This window comes from Tachypleus tridentatus, chromosome 6, assembly GCF_004210375.1.
Source record: "Tachypleus tridentatus isolate NWPU-2018 chromosome 6, ASM421037v1, whole genome shotgun sequence".
Taxonomy (NCBI): domain Eukaryota; kingdom Metazoa; phylum Arthropoda; class Merostomata; order Xiphosura; family Limulidae; genus Tachypleus; species Tachypleus tridentatus.
The window spans coordinates 165,061,359-165,079,683 of NC_134830.1; the positions used below are offsets into that span (position 1 = coordinate 165,061,359).

General features: G+C 34.0%; 1 protein-coding gene across 1 annotated transcript in view; it reads left to right on the forward strand.

The window, feature by feature from the left end:
- The window catches only part of LOC143251802 (calsyntenin-1-like), a 31,621-nt gene extending 24,763 nt beyond the window's left edge, over window positions 1-6,858 (forward strand). The window contains exons 10-12 of the mRNA XM_076503045.1: window positions 1,045-1,213; window positions 1,463-1,635; window positions 3,435-6,858. Of these exons, the coding sequence (XP_076359160.1) occupies window positions 1,045-1,213; window positions 1,463-1,635; window positions 3,435-3,593 (501 nt within the window). The 3' untranslated portion in view covers window positions 3,594-6,858. The remainder of the gene's footprint in view (window positions 1-1,044; window positions 1,214-1,462; window positions 1,636-3,434) is intronic.
- Window positions 6,859-18,325: the final 11,467 nt, after the last annotated feature.

An 18,325-nucleotide genomic window follows, 5' to 3' on the forward strand; every position in this document is an offset into this window, starting at 1 on the left:
ATTGTATTAGGATTTTAAGTGCAGTAACTTCAACACAATAATTATAGTATCTTAAGACTTTCTCTTGCATTTGTAATCACTTTTAGAGAAATTAAAAATTTACACAAAGTAGGAGAGATAGTCAAGATGATAATCTTAGATGTCACGTCTTTTTTATGATCACAGAAATATATTAAGTATGTAGGTAGTTAAGACAGCATGTTTCCTGAACATACTGATGCATAGTGCATCACCAACATTATGTGTATTAACTTATTTTTTAATAACAAAAGAAAACATGAATACTATGGGAGGTTAGGGGTGGGGTTCACTGGATGCACAAAGAATCACCTCCACCCTTTTTCCAGAATATAAAATTCATAATGTTTGTACAAAAAAGGACACCAAACTAGTCTTTTTATGTTATACTTGATAATAAAAGTAAATTAATATTTATTGGAAAAACAATTTTCTGTTAAACATTGTTTGCTTTCAGATATGCATGCACTGTTTATTGCACCTGTGACATAAATAATCTCACTTGTGATATAATACTGCAAAAATTAACTTCTCTATTTATGAAAATTTTGTGAATATACATACAAATGTATTACATTTTAGTCAGGAGGAAGTAGCCAGTTGATACTTGGCACTGGGTATTGGAATGTGATGAAACCAGTAATAGATATTATTGTATCTTTGTCCATAACAGTAGATTAGGAGACTGAGATGTCAAATTGGAAACGGTACATTTTCTTTTTAATTTTAAAATTTAATGGAAATGAGTTTCCACAACTCCTCTAAAGTATACTAAGCTTAACAAAAGGTTTATATTTTTAGAGTCGTAATTCATATTTACAAATTCATCAAAAAATGCTTGAAGGCCTGAAATTTCTACATGAATTTCTTTTACCTCTACCCAAAGTTGAGCATCAGGACTTAATTTTGAAAATGTTTAAGCAACATCTATTGTGAACATACTTTGATCTGTTTGTGAAGAAAGTAAGTGTAGTCTATGTTGTAGTTTAATAAATTGGGCCAACCTTTGAATTTTTCTCTTTTCAGCTAACAGTAATTCATCCGCGTGCAGAACCTAGTCATGAGGTAGAAAATCAGCTCAATCCTGTCTCATTTGCTCATGCTCAAGTTAACAAGCACGTGGTAAATAGTCAAGTTCCTCGGGTCAAATCGGACAACGTGGACATTGGAGAAACTGTGACCAAGACTTCTGCTAGTAAGTCAGAATTAATTTGGTACTGGGGTTGAAAAAACATATTAACAAGTTGATTATTTGGTTGATAAAATGTTCCACTTTAGTGAATAATTATTAAGGAGGCTGAAAGACCACTTATCATGCTAATAAAATTCAAAAAGTACTGAGATATAACATTGGTTCATCAGTTGTTTGCTCTTATGGTCACTCATTTTAATACAAATTTATTAACTGTGTATAAACCAGTTATTTTTGTTGCTTTTTAAATAGGTCATGCCATGACTATCATTATAGTGGTTTGTGTTGGCTTCCTCATCTTCATGATTGTACTAGGAGTCATCCGTATTCGTGCAGCTCACCATCAGTCTCAGGACGCGCGAGATGATGAACAAGAGATGGCTTGGGATGACTCATCCCTCACAATCACTGTCAATCCCATGGATGTAAGTACTATGACTTTGGACTTGTATATAAGTACTTTGATGTCATAAATGGCTATAATTCTACATTTGTTTATCAGACAGGAGAGGTACAGTAGTACTTGTTTGTTGTTTCAAACAGTTGAAGTTTAGTAGCTTGGTTATAAGTAGTAAGTTGTGGTATTTTAGTTTTGTAGTTGGATACTAATTCACTAGGTGTAAATACAGTAACATTATACATGGATATAAAACTAACTAATGAATATGAACAGTGATATGTATATGTCTTGCATTTTGGGAGATGTTACAGTGACTTTGTAGTAATGATTGGATAACGATTTTAAATTCCATCAGTGTGGGTGTGTAAAGTGGCTCTCTACTTGCTGTTAATTTTGTACAGTATATTACATAGAGAAAAAAGACTGCAAGTGAAAAAACCAGGTTGGCTTACAAAGGATAAAGAACAAAACATTATAAATATAAAAAATTTAAACTGACTGCAATGGCTGGAGATTTAAAGGATTGTAGGGGACCAGAATAGTTGGCCAAATGAGAAATTAAAAAGTATATTTAAATAGGTTTGCTAAAACTAAACGTTTGTAGTAAGGACTTCTTCAAATACCTTAAGGATAAGCAAAATGTTAGGATGGAAGTAGGATCTTTGAGGCTAGTAGTATCCGATTGTTATGAGATGATTGGGTTAGCGAATTTTACTTTTCCTTCAGTTTTTAATAATGAAGACTTCAGCAGTATTCATCATCCTGAACAGCTGCCAAATTGAACAAGGTGATCACATTAATTGAGTTTGTAAAGAAAAAAAAAAAGGAATGTTTAAGAAATGGTAAAGCTCCAGGTGTTACCAAAGGGTTTTTTGAGGGAAATAAAGAATTGGATATGTGAACCACGGGCTAGTATTCTACCAAATTCTTGTATAGTAAGCAAGTGCCATAAGATTGGAAGCTGGCTAATGTTACTGAATGGATATAATTGGATATGGTAGCCACTTGTTACTGTTTTACTAAAGCCTTGTTATAGTGAGTCAGTGCTAGAAGATTGGAAGTTGGCTAATGTTACTGAGGGGATATGATTGGATATGGTAGCCACTTGTTACTGTTTTACTAAATTCTTGTTATAGTGAGTCAGTACCAGAAGATTGGAAGTTAACTAATGTTACTGAGGGGATTTTATTGAGGTCGTTTAAGACTTCTAAGGAAATTGTTAGTGTTGATGCATAAGTTTTTACGTATTTGATTTTGAGAATGGCTAACACAAGGGGACAAAAATATAAATCCTTGCTGAGTAGGAGTCATCTTCAGCTAAGACAGCTTAATTTCTCTAAAAGGGTAGTTGGCCTTTGATAAGGGCTGTTTTCATGTGTTGAAGGTGAAGTTAATTTAAGGGAGTTTAAGAGAAAGCATAAGGAACATTTAAATAGTAAGGATTGGATGAGTTCTTTTGTGGAATAGGATAAGATGGACCAAAAGACCTCTTTTTCTTCTTTGATGTTATATTATACACTAACACAGTGAATTTGTACTCGCTATTAATTCCATGCATGTAAGTACAGTGACTCTGTGGTTATTTGCAATAGTTTTGTTAGTAGATATTTCATAAATCATTAAGATACTGATTTGTTTATCATATAAAGTTGCCTAAATAAACTTTATTACAAACCTATCATCTCAAGCCTTATCATAACCTTATCTGATGGTTTAAAGTTGAGAAGAATGCATTTCAAGAGAAATTCATAGCATAATATGAAGGTTTTTCCTTCTATTCCCTTTCGTTTGGAAGGATAATTTTTAATTTTTTGGTTTTTTCAGCAAGTTCTAGAGCAGAAAGAAACTCGACCCGTTCAAGAAGATGATGACAGCGATTCTGATGACGGTAGTAACTATCATGATGGGGAGAGTTCTGAGGAAGAAACTGAGAAAGTTAAGGAGCGAGAGCTTGAGTGGGATGACTCAAATATGTCATTCTAACTCTGGTTTCTTCTTCTGTTCCCCCCTCTTGTTGAGACACCACCTACAATTGCTGCGTAATAATGATACCTTTAAACTAGAAGTATATCATTCAGAAAAAGAATATTCTAAATGCATTACTTTGTCTATTTTATTACTTGCTTTACATCAAGCTACGTTATTTTCCTCTATTACTGCAAATATATAATTGATTGAGAAAATAATTTTTGTTAATTAAATAATGAATTATGTAATAGAAAGTGCCATAATGAGTTTTAGATCATCTCTTTTGATCAAATCTTTATAACTGTTAGAAAATATAAATGTATTTCTTAAGAAAGATATTTATTGGCACGTTACTTAATGGCACCTTTAGACATTGGTTTCACTTCTGTTGTAGAGCTTTGCTTTGTTACGACGAATAGGTAGATTGTGATAAGCACTCTGTAGTGATTCTCTACATCTTCCACTACTCTTAGTGATATTGCAATACCACGTACAACTAGGTTGACCATTCTCGTACCTTAGTCATGTTGTAAGGGACTTGTGAACTTGCAAGGTGAGCTGAATAACATATCCAAATCTGTGTGTTGATATTTTTTTTCTGTTTAAAAAATCTTAGTGTTTCACTACAATTCATAAGAATATCCTTTCTTGTAATATTATTTACTCGTAACTGTGTAGATTAGCAAGCTCTCATGAAGCGTATTGAATATTTGTGGCAAGACTTCTTCATTTTGTAATTCTGTGCGTCTCAGTCTGTTTACTGTTTACTTAATGTTCTTCCTGTGTGTATTGGATGTAAGTTTGTGTGTATGTGTGTGTGTGGATGAAGTTGAATGCTGTGCAAACGCTTGGAGCAAAAAAGACGTAATTTTCGTGAAAGGATTCTCAACAACAGAAGGTGGTGGGTGATTAAAATCTTTAACGCCTCTGATTAATGCCTCTTAAGTTAGATTTTAAATTGTAGTTAATTGGAATGTTACGAACTGTGCTTGAATTAGAACCCGAACCAAGTTCAGTTTGCACCAGCACATTCTTACCATTACCAAGTGCATATTATTGTTTCTTTCAGTTCTTTGATTGATTTTTATAATGTTAAATTTTAACTGCAAGTAACAGTGATGAAAATGTTAAAGTTAAGCAGTTTTAATCGAATAGTTTTGAAATGTTTTTGCTAAGCTTTCAAAAACGTCATTAACTTCTTTAAAAGGAAAGTTCCAAAATGCATCATAATGTTTATCTTTTTATTTTTTCTTTACCACTCTACCCTTTTCAGTTAAAAGGTAGTGTAAAAATTACTTTTAGTATTGTCTCTAACAAAACATTTGTTTCAGTTGAACAAATGTTTTATACTAAAACATTCCATTTGTGTTAATTCATAAAAATGTCCTCATTGTAGATATAAAGTTTAGTAGAAACTTGTGTTTGAATATTTTTTCAAGAGGTAAAAAAAATATTTTCAAAACCTAATGAATAACTAATTTAGTAATTTTTCTTTTACTTAAGAATTTTACTCTAAGAAGCATACCTGTTTCAAGATCTAACAAAGACTTATGAGAAATCTAAAACTACCAAGGTCAATTAGACCATAGCAAAAGCATTGTGTTAACCATGTTTTATGTACTAGAACACTGTAAAAGGGTTTATTATCATAGTTTCTCTGCTATAACGATATAAACAGTTCTGATTATGTCTCTAATATGAACTGTGAAAACGAACTAATTACCCTAATTTCTTTGCCTAGTATGTCGTAATACAAAGTTCCCATAGCTTTTTTATAGAATACTGTTTAGGAGCTTCTGATTTGTATTTGTTACCTTGAATGCTACAGAAGAACCAACTACTGTGGATTCTACATGTGGTAAAATGTATAGTATTTTTTTTTCATTTAAATTTTGTTAAGTTATTATGTTAGGAGTATTTCTTAACTTACAACAATGTAAAGGTTTTTTGAAATGTTTTCTTTACCTTGAACTTTTAGATTAATTTGTCATCAATTTTTTTACCTAAAACATTATAGTCATTTGTTGTCATGGTTTCTTTTCTTAGAGGTGGAAGTCATGTTTCACTGTTGGTTGGCTCCAGGGAACAAGTAGTGGAACAAAATTTTTGTTGTTGTTGTTAGAAATTATAATGAAGATTTTCAATAAAACATTGATCACAGCTATAATATCTGATTGATAAGTTTAAGCTTCTCTGGTTATGGGAACTATACTCAAGTTTTCATGGAAACAGGACCTTAAGTGTGATTTCCTGATATTGATTCAAGGATTCTTATATTTCAGATGATAATTAAATTTCTTTCCACAGTAGTGATTGTTGTTTGGAAACAAGACCTTAAGTGTGATTCCTGATACTGATTCAGGGATTCTTTTATTCCAGATGATAATTAAATTTCTTTCCACAGTAGTGACTGTTGTATGGAAACAAGACCTCAAGTGTGATTCCTGATATTGTTTCAAGGATTCTTATATTCCAGATAATAATTAAATTTCTTTCCACAGTAGTGATTGTTGTATGGAAGCAAGACCTCAAGTGTGATTCCTGATATTGATTCAAGGATTCATATATTCCAGATGATAAATAAATTTCTTTCCACAGTAGTGATTGTTGTATGGAAAATAATGTACTGAAGTTTACATTTTCATCCAAGAAATTATTTTGAAAGTTTTTGAAAATGTAAAATTAGTACTAGAACTTGAATGTTCATGCACAGTATATGTGATTAGGCTTGTTTTATAAACTTGTGTAATTTAAGGTGGTAACGAAAAACATGTTATTGCTGGTTGTTGTTGGAAACATTGGTTGGCATAGGTTAATTTTAATTCCAAGGTATGTTTTACTGGATTATTATATTTCATGTTTTGTAGAAATTTTGTTTAGAGTGTGATTTTATAAAGCTACCCATGTGAGGGCGTTGTTATGAGCTAGAAGTGGTTTAATTAAACGAACTGTCAATAATAAAGATAATTTGTGTGAAAACAAGAGTTAATTTAAATACTTAATCATTAGAATATTTTAGAAACGCTATAAAACACAATTATGTAGCCACCTACATTTTAAAATTAGTCATATATTGTTTAGTTGGTAAGTGAAAAATTTATTTGTAATAACTATGTTAGCTTCCGAGATCAGCTGAATTGATGTAGAAATTCTTAAAAGGAATTCATATTAAGGGTGATTCTTTTAAACTTTGATAAGCTAATGAAAATGGAAATCTAAGAAGCATATGCTGTATGGAGTGATTATATATGTTGCAATAAAATGTTACATTTTACCCTCATTCTTTGAATAATTTTTATTTTAATTTATGAACAATGATTTAGATTTTCTACCTAATGTAATGTCTTTTCGTTTGTAACCTAGATATGGAATTTCATTACATTCGGTAATTTCAATTAAACAAGCCAAAACAAATTATCAAATCATACCTCAAGGAAACGGTTAATTGTTATTTTATGTAGCATAAGAAAGGTATTATTTTTTATTGATTAAGGAAAGAAAATTAAATATGATCAAAATTAGTATTCAGCATTTGATCCCTCTGGTGGTCACAGCACAAATAGTTTATTATTAATGTAAGCAAAGAAACATTAAAATCGGTTGAAATAGGCCTGCTGCTTTAGGAGATTGTACACTATTTGCTGTTACAACCACACAATGCCCTCCCTACCTCAATATTTTTGTTGCTTCATAACGTGTGTGTTTCTTCCTCATTGCTATCACCAGTCTATCCTTAAACTTGTGCTTCACAGTTTAGGGATACATAAAAGGCTCATTAAAAAAAAAAAAAAAAAAAAAAGTTATATCTGTACATGTGGAGGAGATGTCTCACTGGACAGAAAATTGGATGGATTGAAGAAAGTAGAGGGTTGTTATGAATGGTGTCCTGTCAAACTGCATTAATGGCATGAGTGTGATACCTTAGGGCTTAGGGTTAGAACCATTTCTCTTTGATTTTTATAAATGAAGGAATGGTCAATAAATTATTTAAATAAGTTTAAATTTTGGTTATTACAGACTGTGGAAAGAATGCTACTGCTTTACAAAGGATTTAAGTTATTTGATGAATTTGGTAAATAATATTAGGGCTATAAGACACAAATATAAATTTTGGCAGGGAAAGGAGTCATCTTCAGCTAAGACGTTTTCATTTTTCTAACAGGGTGGTTGGCCTTTGGAATGGATTGCCATTGTATGTTGTACAGGTGGTGAACTTAAATATGTTTGAGAAAAAAATACAAGTACATGAATGATGAGGGCTGGCTTTAAGATTTGTTGATTTAAATTATTTTTTATTTCAAAGGACGGAAAAATCGAGATGGACCAATAGGCCCTATGTTGTTCACTTTATTTACCAACAATATAATTATTTTCAAGCATTTCTTAGCATCAGTAAAATAGAATTGTAAAGAATACGAGTTATACAATACATGTATTGGTTGACGATAGCAGTTAGTTACAATATTCAAGTAGGACAGCAGTAAGTCTTCGGACTTGCAACGCGAAAATCAGGGATTCGATTCTACTCGGTGGATACAGCAGATAGCCAGATGTGGCTTTGCTATAAGAAAAAAAAAATCCACATGAAATGTACATATATGATTTTATAACATTTATTTCATTATATCAAAGAGAATTCACTTATCAATTTTAATACATGTTTTAAAGAGCTATCTCTAGATGGAAGCACTAAAGAAAGTTTTTTTCAAAGCTACAATACTAAAATCTTACCTATTATAACTTCATAAATCATAGCGTTGTGTTGATATTATTGTATGCAGAAACAAGGCTAATTATGTCTAATCAATGATTTACACGTTTATTCAGTATTCGAAATGAGAGTTACGCAGTTTCGATTGATTAACCAAGGACTTCTACATATAAGTTCAGCATACATAACAGTAGTCCTTGAATTTATTTTGAAATGATGCATGTGAAGTTAGGACTACATTGTTTCTGAGTTTGTTACAGTAGGCCTAAAAATGAACGTTGCTATAATGAAATTTATTGAAGAAATGTTTTCTTTTATCTTTATATGACATTAGTTTTACTAAAAACCTGAAAGAACATTCCGAACGATAAAAGACGTTAGTAAGATATTATATTGATAAAATGTTATTGAATAAAATAGTGCTTACTGTTCTGAAGTTTTTTTTTATATTTTTTCTGGAAGTTGTAAATTTCATAAATCCGACTGTAAGGTTTATTTCAATCTTTTAATTCATATATTTGGTAGAGGGCGTGAAATTTTAAAATCAGGAATGAGTATGAAACTTGAGAAGCAAGAATTCTATATAAATATAAATCAGTGATGATTTGAGTCAGTTCAGGATCAGAAAAGTAAACCAATGAAAGAAGTGAAAGATTTGCTTATTCCCTTAAGTTACTCAATGAGTTAATACGTTTATCAAATTAAGCTAAGGAAATTATGTACAATTACCATTAATTTCGTAATTTCTACTGAAACGTTTGCATTTGAAGTTAAGCCTACATTATTTTCGGATTTTATGTGTTGTCGAAAAATTTATTTGAACGAAGCTGTAACAAATGCTTATTGAAAAAAAAAGTCAATACATTATTGTTATGTGGATTGTAATTGACATTATATTTTTCAAATAATCCAAAAAATTTCACTCAATGATAGAACACCGAATTAGAATTGTTTCAGTAAAGTTAAAATAAGATTTTGACTAAATTCAAGATAAACCCCCTATCAAGAAGATGCTCGACTTGCAATCGGCGGATTTTGGATCCAAATCCTTTCAGCAAACACACTCGCCATTTCAGCCATTAAAACATTCAATAATGACGGTGATTTCCACTTTTCATTGGTAAAAGAGTTGGCGGCGGGTAGTGTTGACTAGCTGCCTTCCCTCTAGCTCCCCTCTGGTATACAGTGGTAAATCTACGAATTTACAACGCTAAAATCAGAGGTTCAATTCCTTTCGGTAGACACAGAATATAGCCCAATGTTTTTTGTTTTTTTGAATTTCGCGCAAAGCTACTCGAGGGCTATCTGCGCTAGCCGTCCTAATTTAGTAGTGTAAGACTAGAGGGAAGGCAGCTAGTCATCACCACCAATAATTGGGCTACTCTTTTACCAATGAATAGTGGGATTGACCGTCATATTATAACGCCCCACGGCTGAAAGGATGGGCATGTTTTGGTGCGACTGGGATTCGAACCCACGACCCTCGGATTACGAGTCGAAGGCTTTGCTAAGAGAAAAACACACACACATTTCACTTCTAGTCTATCACTTCTCAGTTGGGACAAAAGGACACAGGTACCTCTCGTGTGGTGTTTCACGAAATTCAATAAACAAATACTAAGAAAACTAATCAATTTTAATTTGTCTAATATAATTATCGCAATATTAGTGGTGAGAACGGAATTTTCATTTTTTTACTAAAGCGTGTGTTTGTGTGTTTTCTTATAGCAAAGCGACAAAGGGCTATCTGCTCAGCCCACCGAGGGGAATCGAACCTCTGATTTTAGCGTTGTAAATCCGGAGACATACCGCTGTACTAGCGGGGGGCTTTGCTAAAGCAACAATTTGTTAAGAAATTCATCTTTAAATGTGTGGCAAGTATGCTGCTTTGAGCCAAAATGCGGACCTGTGTGTTTAGTTTTGATTGAAATATTTTCTTTACTACCTGGATAAATCAAGTCCTGTTTATCCAGTAAAGCTTATATCCAGTTCCCATAAAAAGTGAAAGAATTTTTGTATCAAAAACTATTGTGCAGACTTCCTTTCCCCTAAAATTATAAAGTGACTGAGTTGATTGTATCGAATTATTTTATCAATGTCAAAACAACCTGGCTGAGACGTATCTGTAGTGAATATATAAATACAGGCCACCAGTAGGTAAATAAACGCTCCCCCAATAACACAAATCAAATGACATGACATGTCAATACAGCTACGTCTAGGAAAAGATCGCAAAGCACTGTGGGTCGAACAAAGGATCCAGGGAATTAACCGTATTTACATGACGTGACTGGTGAAACAATACAGTTTGCAGAAACGTAAGAAAAAAGTTTTTCCATGATCGGGGATTGTTTGTTTGTTTTTTGAATTTCGCACCAAGCTACTCGAGGGCTATCTGTGTTAGCCATCCCTAATTTAGCATGGTAAGACTAGAGGAAAGGCAGCTAGTCATCACCACCCACCGCCAACTCTTGGGCTACTCTTTTGTCACGAATAGTGGGATTGATCGTCACATTATAACGCCCCCACGGCTGAAAGGGCGAGCATGTTTGGCGCGAATGGGATGCGAACCCGCGACCCTCAGATTACGAGTCGCACGCTTTAACACGCTTGGCCATGCCGGGCCGATTCGGGATTCAAAAATCCATAGCTTGTAGGGAAAAGTGACCCTCATTATACAGCCGCTATTGTTGCAGGACAGGCCTAAGTTTCCTCCAAAACCATCAAAAATTAGTGATGACGAGAAAACCCACCTGTAGAGAAAAATATATATGTAAAAACGGCTGGTTTAGGTTGAAACAATTTTTATGTAGAGAAGCGAACAACAAAGAAGGTCGAAACGTTGTTCGATCCTCCACATAAAATTTTCTCAACAAAACCAGCCGTTTTACATATATACCATCAAAATTATCTCTATGGCATGGGATATAATGGCAAAGTAACCATATGGAAAGCATTTCTGATTCTAAGAAATATTACACGTTGACAGCACCAAGTATCACAGGTTCTGTGACACTTTTCCTCCGACAAGGCCCATTACCCAATTTCTCGGGCAGTGGGCGAATATGGGTTTGGCGACTATCCTTCCTGTAACCTTTGTTAAACTTTAAATTATCTGCGAAATACAGTGGTGTTTCTGTCATGGCGTGGGCGCCTTTTGGCAGCTGATGCTCGATGCAGCACTGTTCTCAAGTAAAACCTCCTACCGGTCAACAAGATAACCACCTTACCAGATAAGAAATTATTTCCATGTAAGATGGCGCACCTACTCGTTCTGCCCAAGTTACAAAGGATGGTTTGAAAGTCAGGTCACTGTCACTCTCCCACGGCCAGGAAAATTTCCGGATGTAAACTCTACAGTTCATGTATAGTTTTGGTGACTCCCTGAGAAAATGTCCCAAACAACCAATTTTTTTGAGATAACCTGATCATTAAGTGAGACTGACCCAAATTACGTATCTTTAAAATGTGATGTCTAACCATGTTTCTGCCTAAAATATTGCAAAGAGCAAATCCATTAAACACTAATGATGTCTTTGTACTTACGTTGTTATTTTTTATCAGAACATTTCAGAGGAATTAGCTACTATGGAGTATAGTAAGTTTTTGTTATATTTTCATTTAGACCATGGAAGTTATTTTGCTGTGGTAATTTCTTTACCTACAATAGTATAAAAGTATGTTGTCGTGTCTTACCTAATAAAACGCTGTTTTTTCCGAAGTGGAAATTTAAATTCTTATTGGTAATCTGTATGTATGTATAACACAGACAATCACTTAATAAATACTTTATATATATTATATAAAGTGTTCAGTTTAAGCCATATCAAGTCAATGAAATTTTCATAAAAATACCATCTGATGTATTTCGCAGGACATATCATTTCTGTGTTGGGTTAGTTTTTGGTTGTTTTTCGAGTCTTTAGATAATCCAAATGTAATTTATTAGGTAATCGTTGAGTTCATAGGAAGTCCTAAGTATCAGTAATGGCCTCATTAAGTTGACTTATGATGTTTTTCTAGAGTTATTTAATGAATGAACACAATTATTATAAGATTTTACTTGCAAATTGCCATGCATATAGAATTTAAAAACTACAGAAAAATCGGTGTTTAAAATAATATATTGTAACTTGGGATGAATATTTTGTTTCGGTATAGATGGAATGTTCTTTGTTTGGTAAGATATGGCAGGGCATACAAGATCCAACGAAGCTGAAAACAGAAGTGTATACACTAACAAATGCAATGCATGCGACGGATGAATTTTCATATTAATAGAAATTAGGATATGATAAAGGAATAAGGTATGACAAACATACAGGACTGGTGAGTTTCCTGCTTTGATATAGGACCGCAAAGATAGGGATTAGCATAAATAGTAAAAAAACAAGCAACAATAAAGTGTAGCAAGTGTCTGCTGAAATATCTGTGTTGATAAGACTGTAAAAACCAACAGGTTTTGAATGAAACAAGAAAGTAAAAACGATGCGGAATGGCCCATTAGACGTAAAAAAGAGTGTCAGAAGATTCGTAATTGGTCGGTTTTCTTCATTCGGTGTAGTGAGGTTAGTGTGTGTGTGTTTTCATAGTAAAGCCATTTTGAGCTGTCTGTAGTGTCCCCCTGATTTTAGTGTTGTTGATCCGTAGACTTGCTACTATGACACCAGGAGACAGTGAAGTGGTTATTATTGATAATATAAAATGAGATGAATCATAAATACAAACAAGTTTATTTGAATTTATTAACCGAGTAAAACTATTTTCACAGGTCCTCGAAGCTTAAATATATAAAGTAAATAACTTTACAGAATATTCACAATATATTTCATAAACGTCATACAAACATGACTCTCTCGCGTAAATTAAGAATAACTGGGACACCAAGATGTTCCTTAACTTTTAACATCAAAACTTCGGTAGCTTTGGTCCTCCTGAAGATATATTCATTTTTATAAACCACGATGAACTTTCGTTGTTGTTTTCACAAAGTTATAGTTAACCATTTGCAAAACTACACCACGTGCCTTTTTTTTTTAAACGAACTAAAGACACACTAAATTTCACGTTGTTCTCACAAAGAATTAATTCAGTGTTACGTTTAAGGCAACTGAGAATCATATTGTTATGTAGCTCGTTAGCGAGTAAAGGCACTAATACGTAGTGATGACTAAAATATGTACATAATATTTCATAGTCACGAAAATCTTGCTTTTCATAAGCAAAGTTTTCATTAAAAATGAAAATTGAATTTTATATTATATTCAGTGAAACGAGTAGATTATCCATTTGACGACACTGACATGTGATGTTTACAACTGATTCTTTGTTATATAATTATTTCGTTCACTTTATATCCTCAACAACAAAGACAATACACATAAAATGTTTCTGTCGAAAATTCGGGGTTCCTTATATTTTTATTTTAAATAAGAACTTAAGTATATATGTTGTTTTTTAAAAAAACAAGACAATATTAACGGAGGACCCTCTCCTAAAACCAGCACCATAATATTTTATAAAGAAATCCCCGTGTAAACAATACATTCGTTTGAAACTGGAATATGTTTAAATACTTAACATTCGTGCCAATCGTTAGTTGAGTAAAATACATTTTCATGAGGTGATTTAATATTTCTGGGCCCGGCATGGCCAAGCGTGTTAAGGCATGCGACTCGTAATCTGAGGGTTGTGGGTTCGCATCTCCTTCGCGCTAAACATGCTCGCCCTTTCAGCCGTGAGGGCGTTATAATGTGACGGTCAATCCCACTATTCGTTGGTAAAAGAGTAGCTCAAGAGTTGGCGGTGGGTGGTGATGACTAGCTGCCTTCCCTCTAGTCTTACACTACTAAATTAGGGACAACTAGCACAGATAGCCCTCGAGTAGCTTTGTGCGAAATTCCAAAAAACAAACAAACAAACAATACTTCAGTAGTTGTCGAGTATTGTCAGATAATTTAACTACTACATCTGTATAAAAACATTATTAGATGAACTTCTTGATATCTGAAAACCGTCTCAGAGAAATGTTCTTATTAATATAGAAGTTCTATGTATATATATTATCGAAACTTCGGAGCCAGTCAGTAGTTTTATTTTACGTAAACTGGCGCTAAGTCAACTGGAAATGCTGCTTTAAAACAGTTCGTTCATTTTAGAATTTTCACACAAAGCTGCGCAAGGGCTATCAGCGAATAGCCGTACCTACTTTTGAACTGATAGACTAGGGGGGAAGATAGCTAAGAGCATCCATTGCTAGCTCTTAAGCTACTTTTGCCTGACTGGATCGTGGGATTTAGCCGTCAATCTTATAACGCACTCAAGGCTCAAATGCAGAACGCGTTTTTGACGAAATAAGACGCGACGACGAATCCTTACCTTCAAAATAGCTTACAAAACTATGTACAAGAAACTTTGCAAACTAAGTGTTCTAGATTGCACGGCGTGGTGATATAACTAAATATATACATCTGCCAGAATAGAGTTGTTCAGTTCTTCAAGAAACGTTATTAGTTTGGTTTGTTTGTTTTAAATCTCGCGCAAAGATAACAAGGTTTGGTTTGATTCTGAATTTCGCGCAAAGCTGCACGAGGGATATCTGTGGTAGGCTTCCCTAATTTAGCAGTGTAAGACTTGAGAGAAGGCAACCAGTCATCACCACCCACCGCCAACTCTTGGGCTACTCTTTTACCAACGAATAATGGGATCCATTGTCACATTACACCGCGTCCACGGTGCAAAGGAAAGCACGTTTGGTGGGGCGTGGATTCGAACCCGCGACTCTCAGATTGCGAGTCGAGCGCTCTTACCACCTGGACATGCCGATACGAAAATACAGGGTGTTTGGAAAGTCACTGTGCACTTATATATTTATTAACAGACATGTTTAAATATAGAATATAGGAGGTAAATATGAATGACAATTATAAACAATGTTGAAAGTGACCCCCGTTGGCATCAATACAGGCCTGGATTCTTCTTATTTTGTTTCTAAGCACCGCTATCAGTTGCTGGCTTGAAATAGACTAAATAGACATATGATTACAAAACTGCACAGTGACTTTCCGAACTCCCTGTATATCATATGGCGTGGAGCTGTAACTCTGTTTAAATATATGTATAAAACATGCCAGTACGGAGTTGTCCAGTTGTCCAAGAAACTTCATTGATGGGTGTCAATATTTTCAGTAAGAATTAAACAATAATCGTTCTATAAGATGTGGTGTTTACACTCTCGATTTTCATAAATCTTAAATTTTACACAACTCCAATATCTTTAGAAATATATCACTTAACGTATATACAAAGCTCAGAACATTGTAACACACACGATACATTAACAGTATTTGGATGGATATTCCATATGGTAGACCACAGTGTTAGAACTCAGATCGAGAAAATTGATTACTGCTTACAGCATTACCTTCAAAACTATTCCAAAATCTCGTAAAATGTTGTACCATTATATCCATTAAACGGCCCGCCATGGCCATGTGGTTAAGGCACTCGACTCGTGATCTCAGGGTCGCGGGTTCGAATCCCCATCACACCAAACAGGCTCGCCCGTTCACCCGTGGGGGCTTTATAATGTGACGGTCAATCCTATTATTCGTTGGTAAAAGAGTAGCTCAAGAGTTGGCGGTTGGTGGTGATGACTAGCTCCCTTCCCTCTAATCTTATGCTGCTAGATTAGGGACGGTTACCGCACATAGCCCTCGTGTAGTTTTGCGCGAAATTAAAAATAAACAAATTCCATTAAAACAACAACACTTGCAGTGAATACCAAGTTACAGGTATCCAGTTCTTAAAACGTATGAAAATTGACAGTTCAGGTGCGTCCGAGTTAGATCTGGTTCTGTCGTAGTCAGGTTCGAATAACGTTTGACGTAATAGTCATGATAAGCATATTACGATAATTGTTATTGTGTATTAAATGTCTAGTGGATCGTTACATGAAACACATTCATAACATTAGAAAGATAGCAAATGCATGCTTTAATAAAATATACGCGATTATTGAAATATCTTATATACCAAAAACGCTATAACAACCGTTTCAGAAGAACACGTTTGAACAAAAGAGTCTCTCGAAAGATCCATAAGAGAGAACTGTGACATGGTTTTTTAACTTACAACTAATTCTTTCTCTTGTTAAGTTGCAAACTTCTTCGTTTCAACAAACGTCTTATATTGCAATATAATACGGTACTGTGCAGAAGTATTAAGACAAGAGTATATTTAACATTGCACATTGTTTAGGGACCTTCTGCCCCATCTAGGCCGCCCCATCAATTAAGCCAAACTAAAACTATGCAATATCTTGCATTTATCATAATTAAAACCCATTTGCCATTTATTTGCTCAACTCACTAAATGATCTAAATCTTTTTGTAAATCAGCAGCATCCTCTTCACAGCCAGCAACATCCAAAACCTTAATATCGTCAGCAACTTTATGTAATTTATAGACCATTCTTTCATCTATGTCATTGATATAAATAAAAAACACCATTGGTCCTACGACTGATCCCTGAGGTACACAACTTGCGATATTAATCCAGTTTGACTAACTTCCATATATAAAAACTCTCTGCTTTCTTCCATCAAACCACTCTTCTATGCAGTTAATTAACTTGTCTCCTACACCTATAGAAATAAGTTTCTTTAGAAGCCTTTTATGTGGCACCTTGTAAAATGTTTTCTGAAAATCCAGATACACCATACACCCTTACCCTCATCTACATGAACAGTAACATTTTCAAAGAATGTCAGAAGATTTGTAAGGCAAGATTTTTCCTTAATAAACCATGTTAGTTGTCCAATAAAATTCCAAACTTTCTTAAATGACTATGCAAAGTATCTTTCATCAGACTTTTCAAAACTTCTCCCACAACTAATGTAAAACTAATAAGCGTATAATTACTGGGACAACTTCTGGTACCCCCCTTGAAAACATGAGCGACTAACTTTCAACCTATTGGTAGTCGTGGCAAGTGGCTCAAGTATCCAATTCTTGACCTCCTTGGAAACACTCAGGAAAATGTTATCTGGCCCAGGAGACTTATCATTCCTTAAACTTCCCAATTTTGTTTTAAGAAGCTATTTAGGCAGTTATCATGTTCAACTTTGTTTTCGCCTGTCAATTGTTCAAGATGAGGAACACTGCTTGAGTCTTCATTGGTTGAAACTAAAGAAAGTTGATGTATTAAATTAAGTACAAAGCTAGCTACACAATGGGCTATCTGCCCACCATGAATATCGAAACCCGATTTCTGGCGTTGCAAGTCCGCCGTACCCCTAGGAGGTACGAAAGAAAGAGCAGAATTTAATTAATTAGCCATTTCATAATCATCAAACACAAACCTTCCTTTATCATCCGTCAGAGGTCCTATTCCCATCCTAACATTTTGTTTATCCCTTATATACTTTAAAATTATTTAATGTTAATCTTCATGTTTTACCCATATTCCTTTTGGATATCATAATTTCCTGTTTGACCAACTTTCCTGATCTTCTATAATACCAATCAATTCAACTTCTTAAATTTGTGATACTTTTACATTTTATCTCTATTTTTTACTTGCAACGGCCCCAGTCTCAACCCCATTGAGAAGATCTACAATTTAACAGATCAAAACTTGATAAATCAAAAGTTACTTCCAAAACGCTTTGTGTGAGGTATATTAGAGACGTTTGGAGTAAACATCAAAGGGCACATTGATTAAATGTATTGAAACAATGCCTCAGAGACTGCCTACAATTATTACAGCAAATGGAGGACCTACAAAGTATTAAGTGTTTGCTGAACTTAATAACTTCCACTGAATTTCTGTTGTACTAAATGTGAAAAATAATAAAATTTTGATGTTTTATCTGTGATTTACCTTCCGTTGTTCTTTAAAAGTAGCCTGAAATCTAATTCTAAACTTTGTTCAAACAATTTTACACAGTACTGTACATATTTGGTGAAGACAAGTAGCCGAATCGCCATCTGGTATTAAACACTTTCTGTATGAAAACATAACAAGTATCGAGAA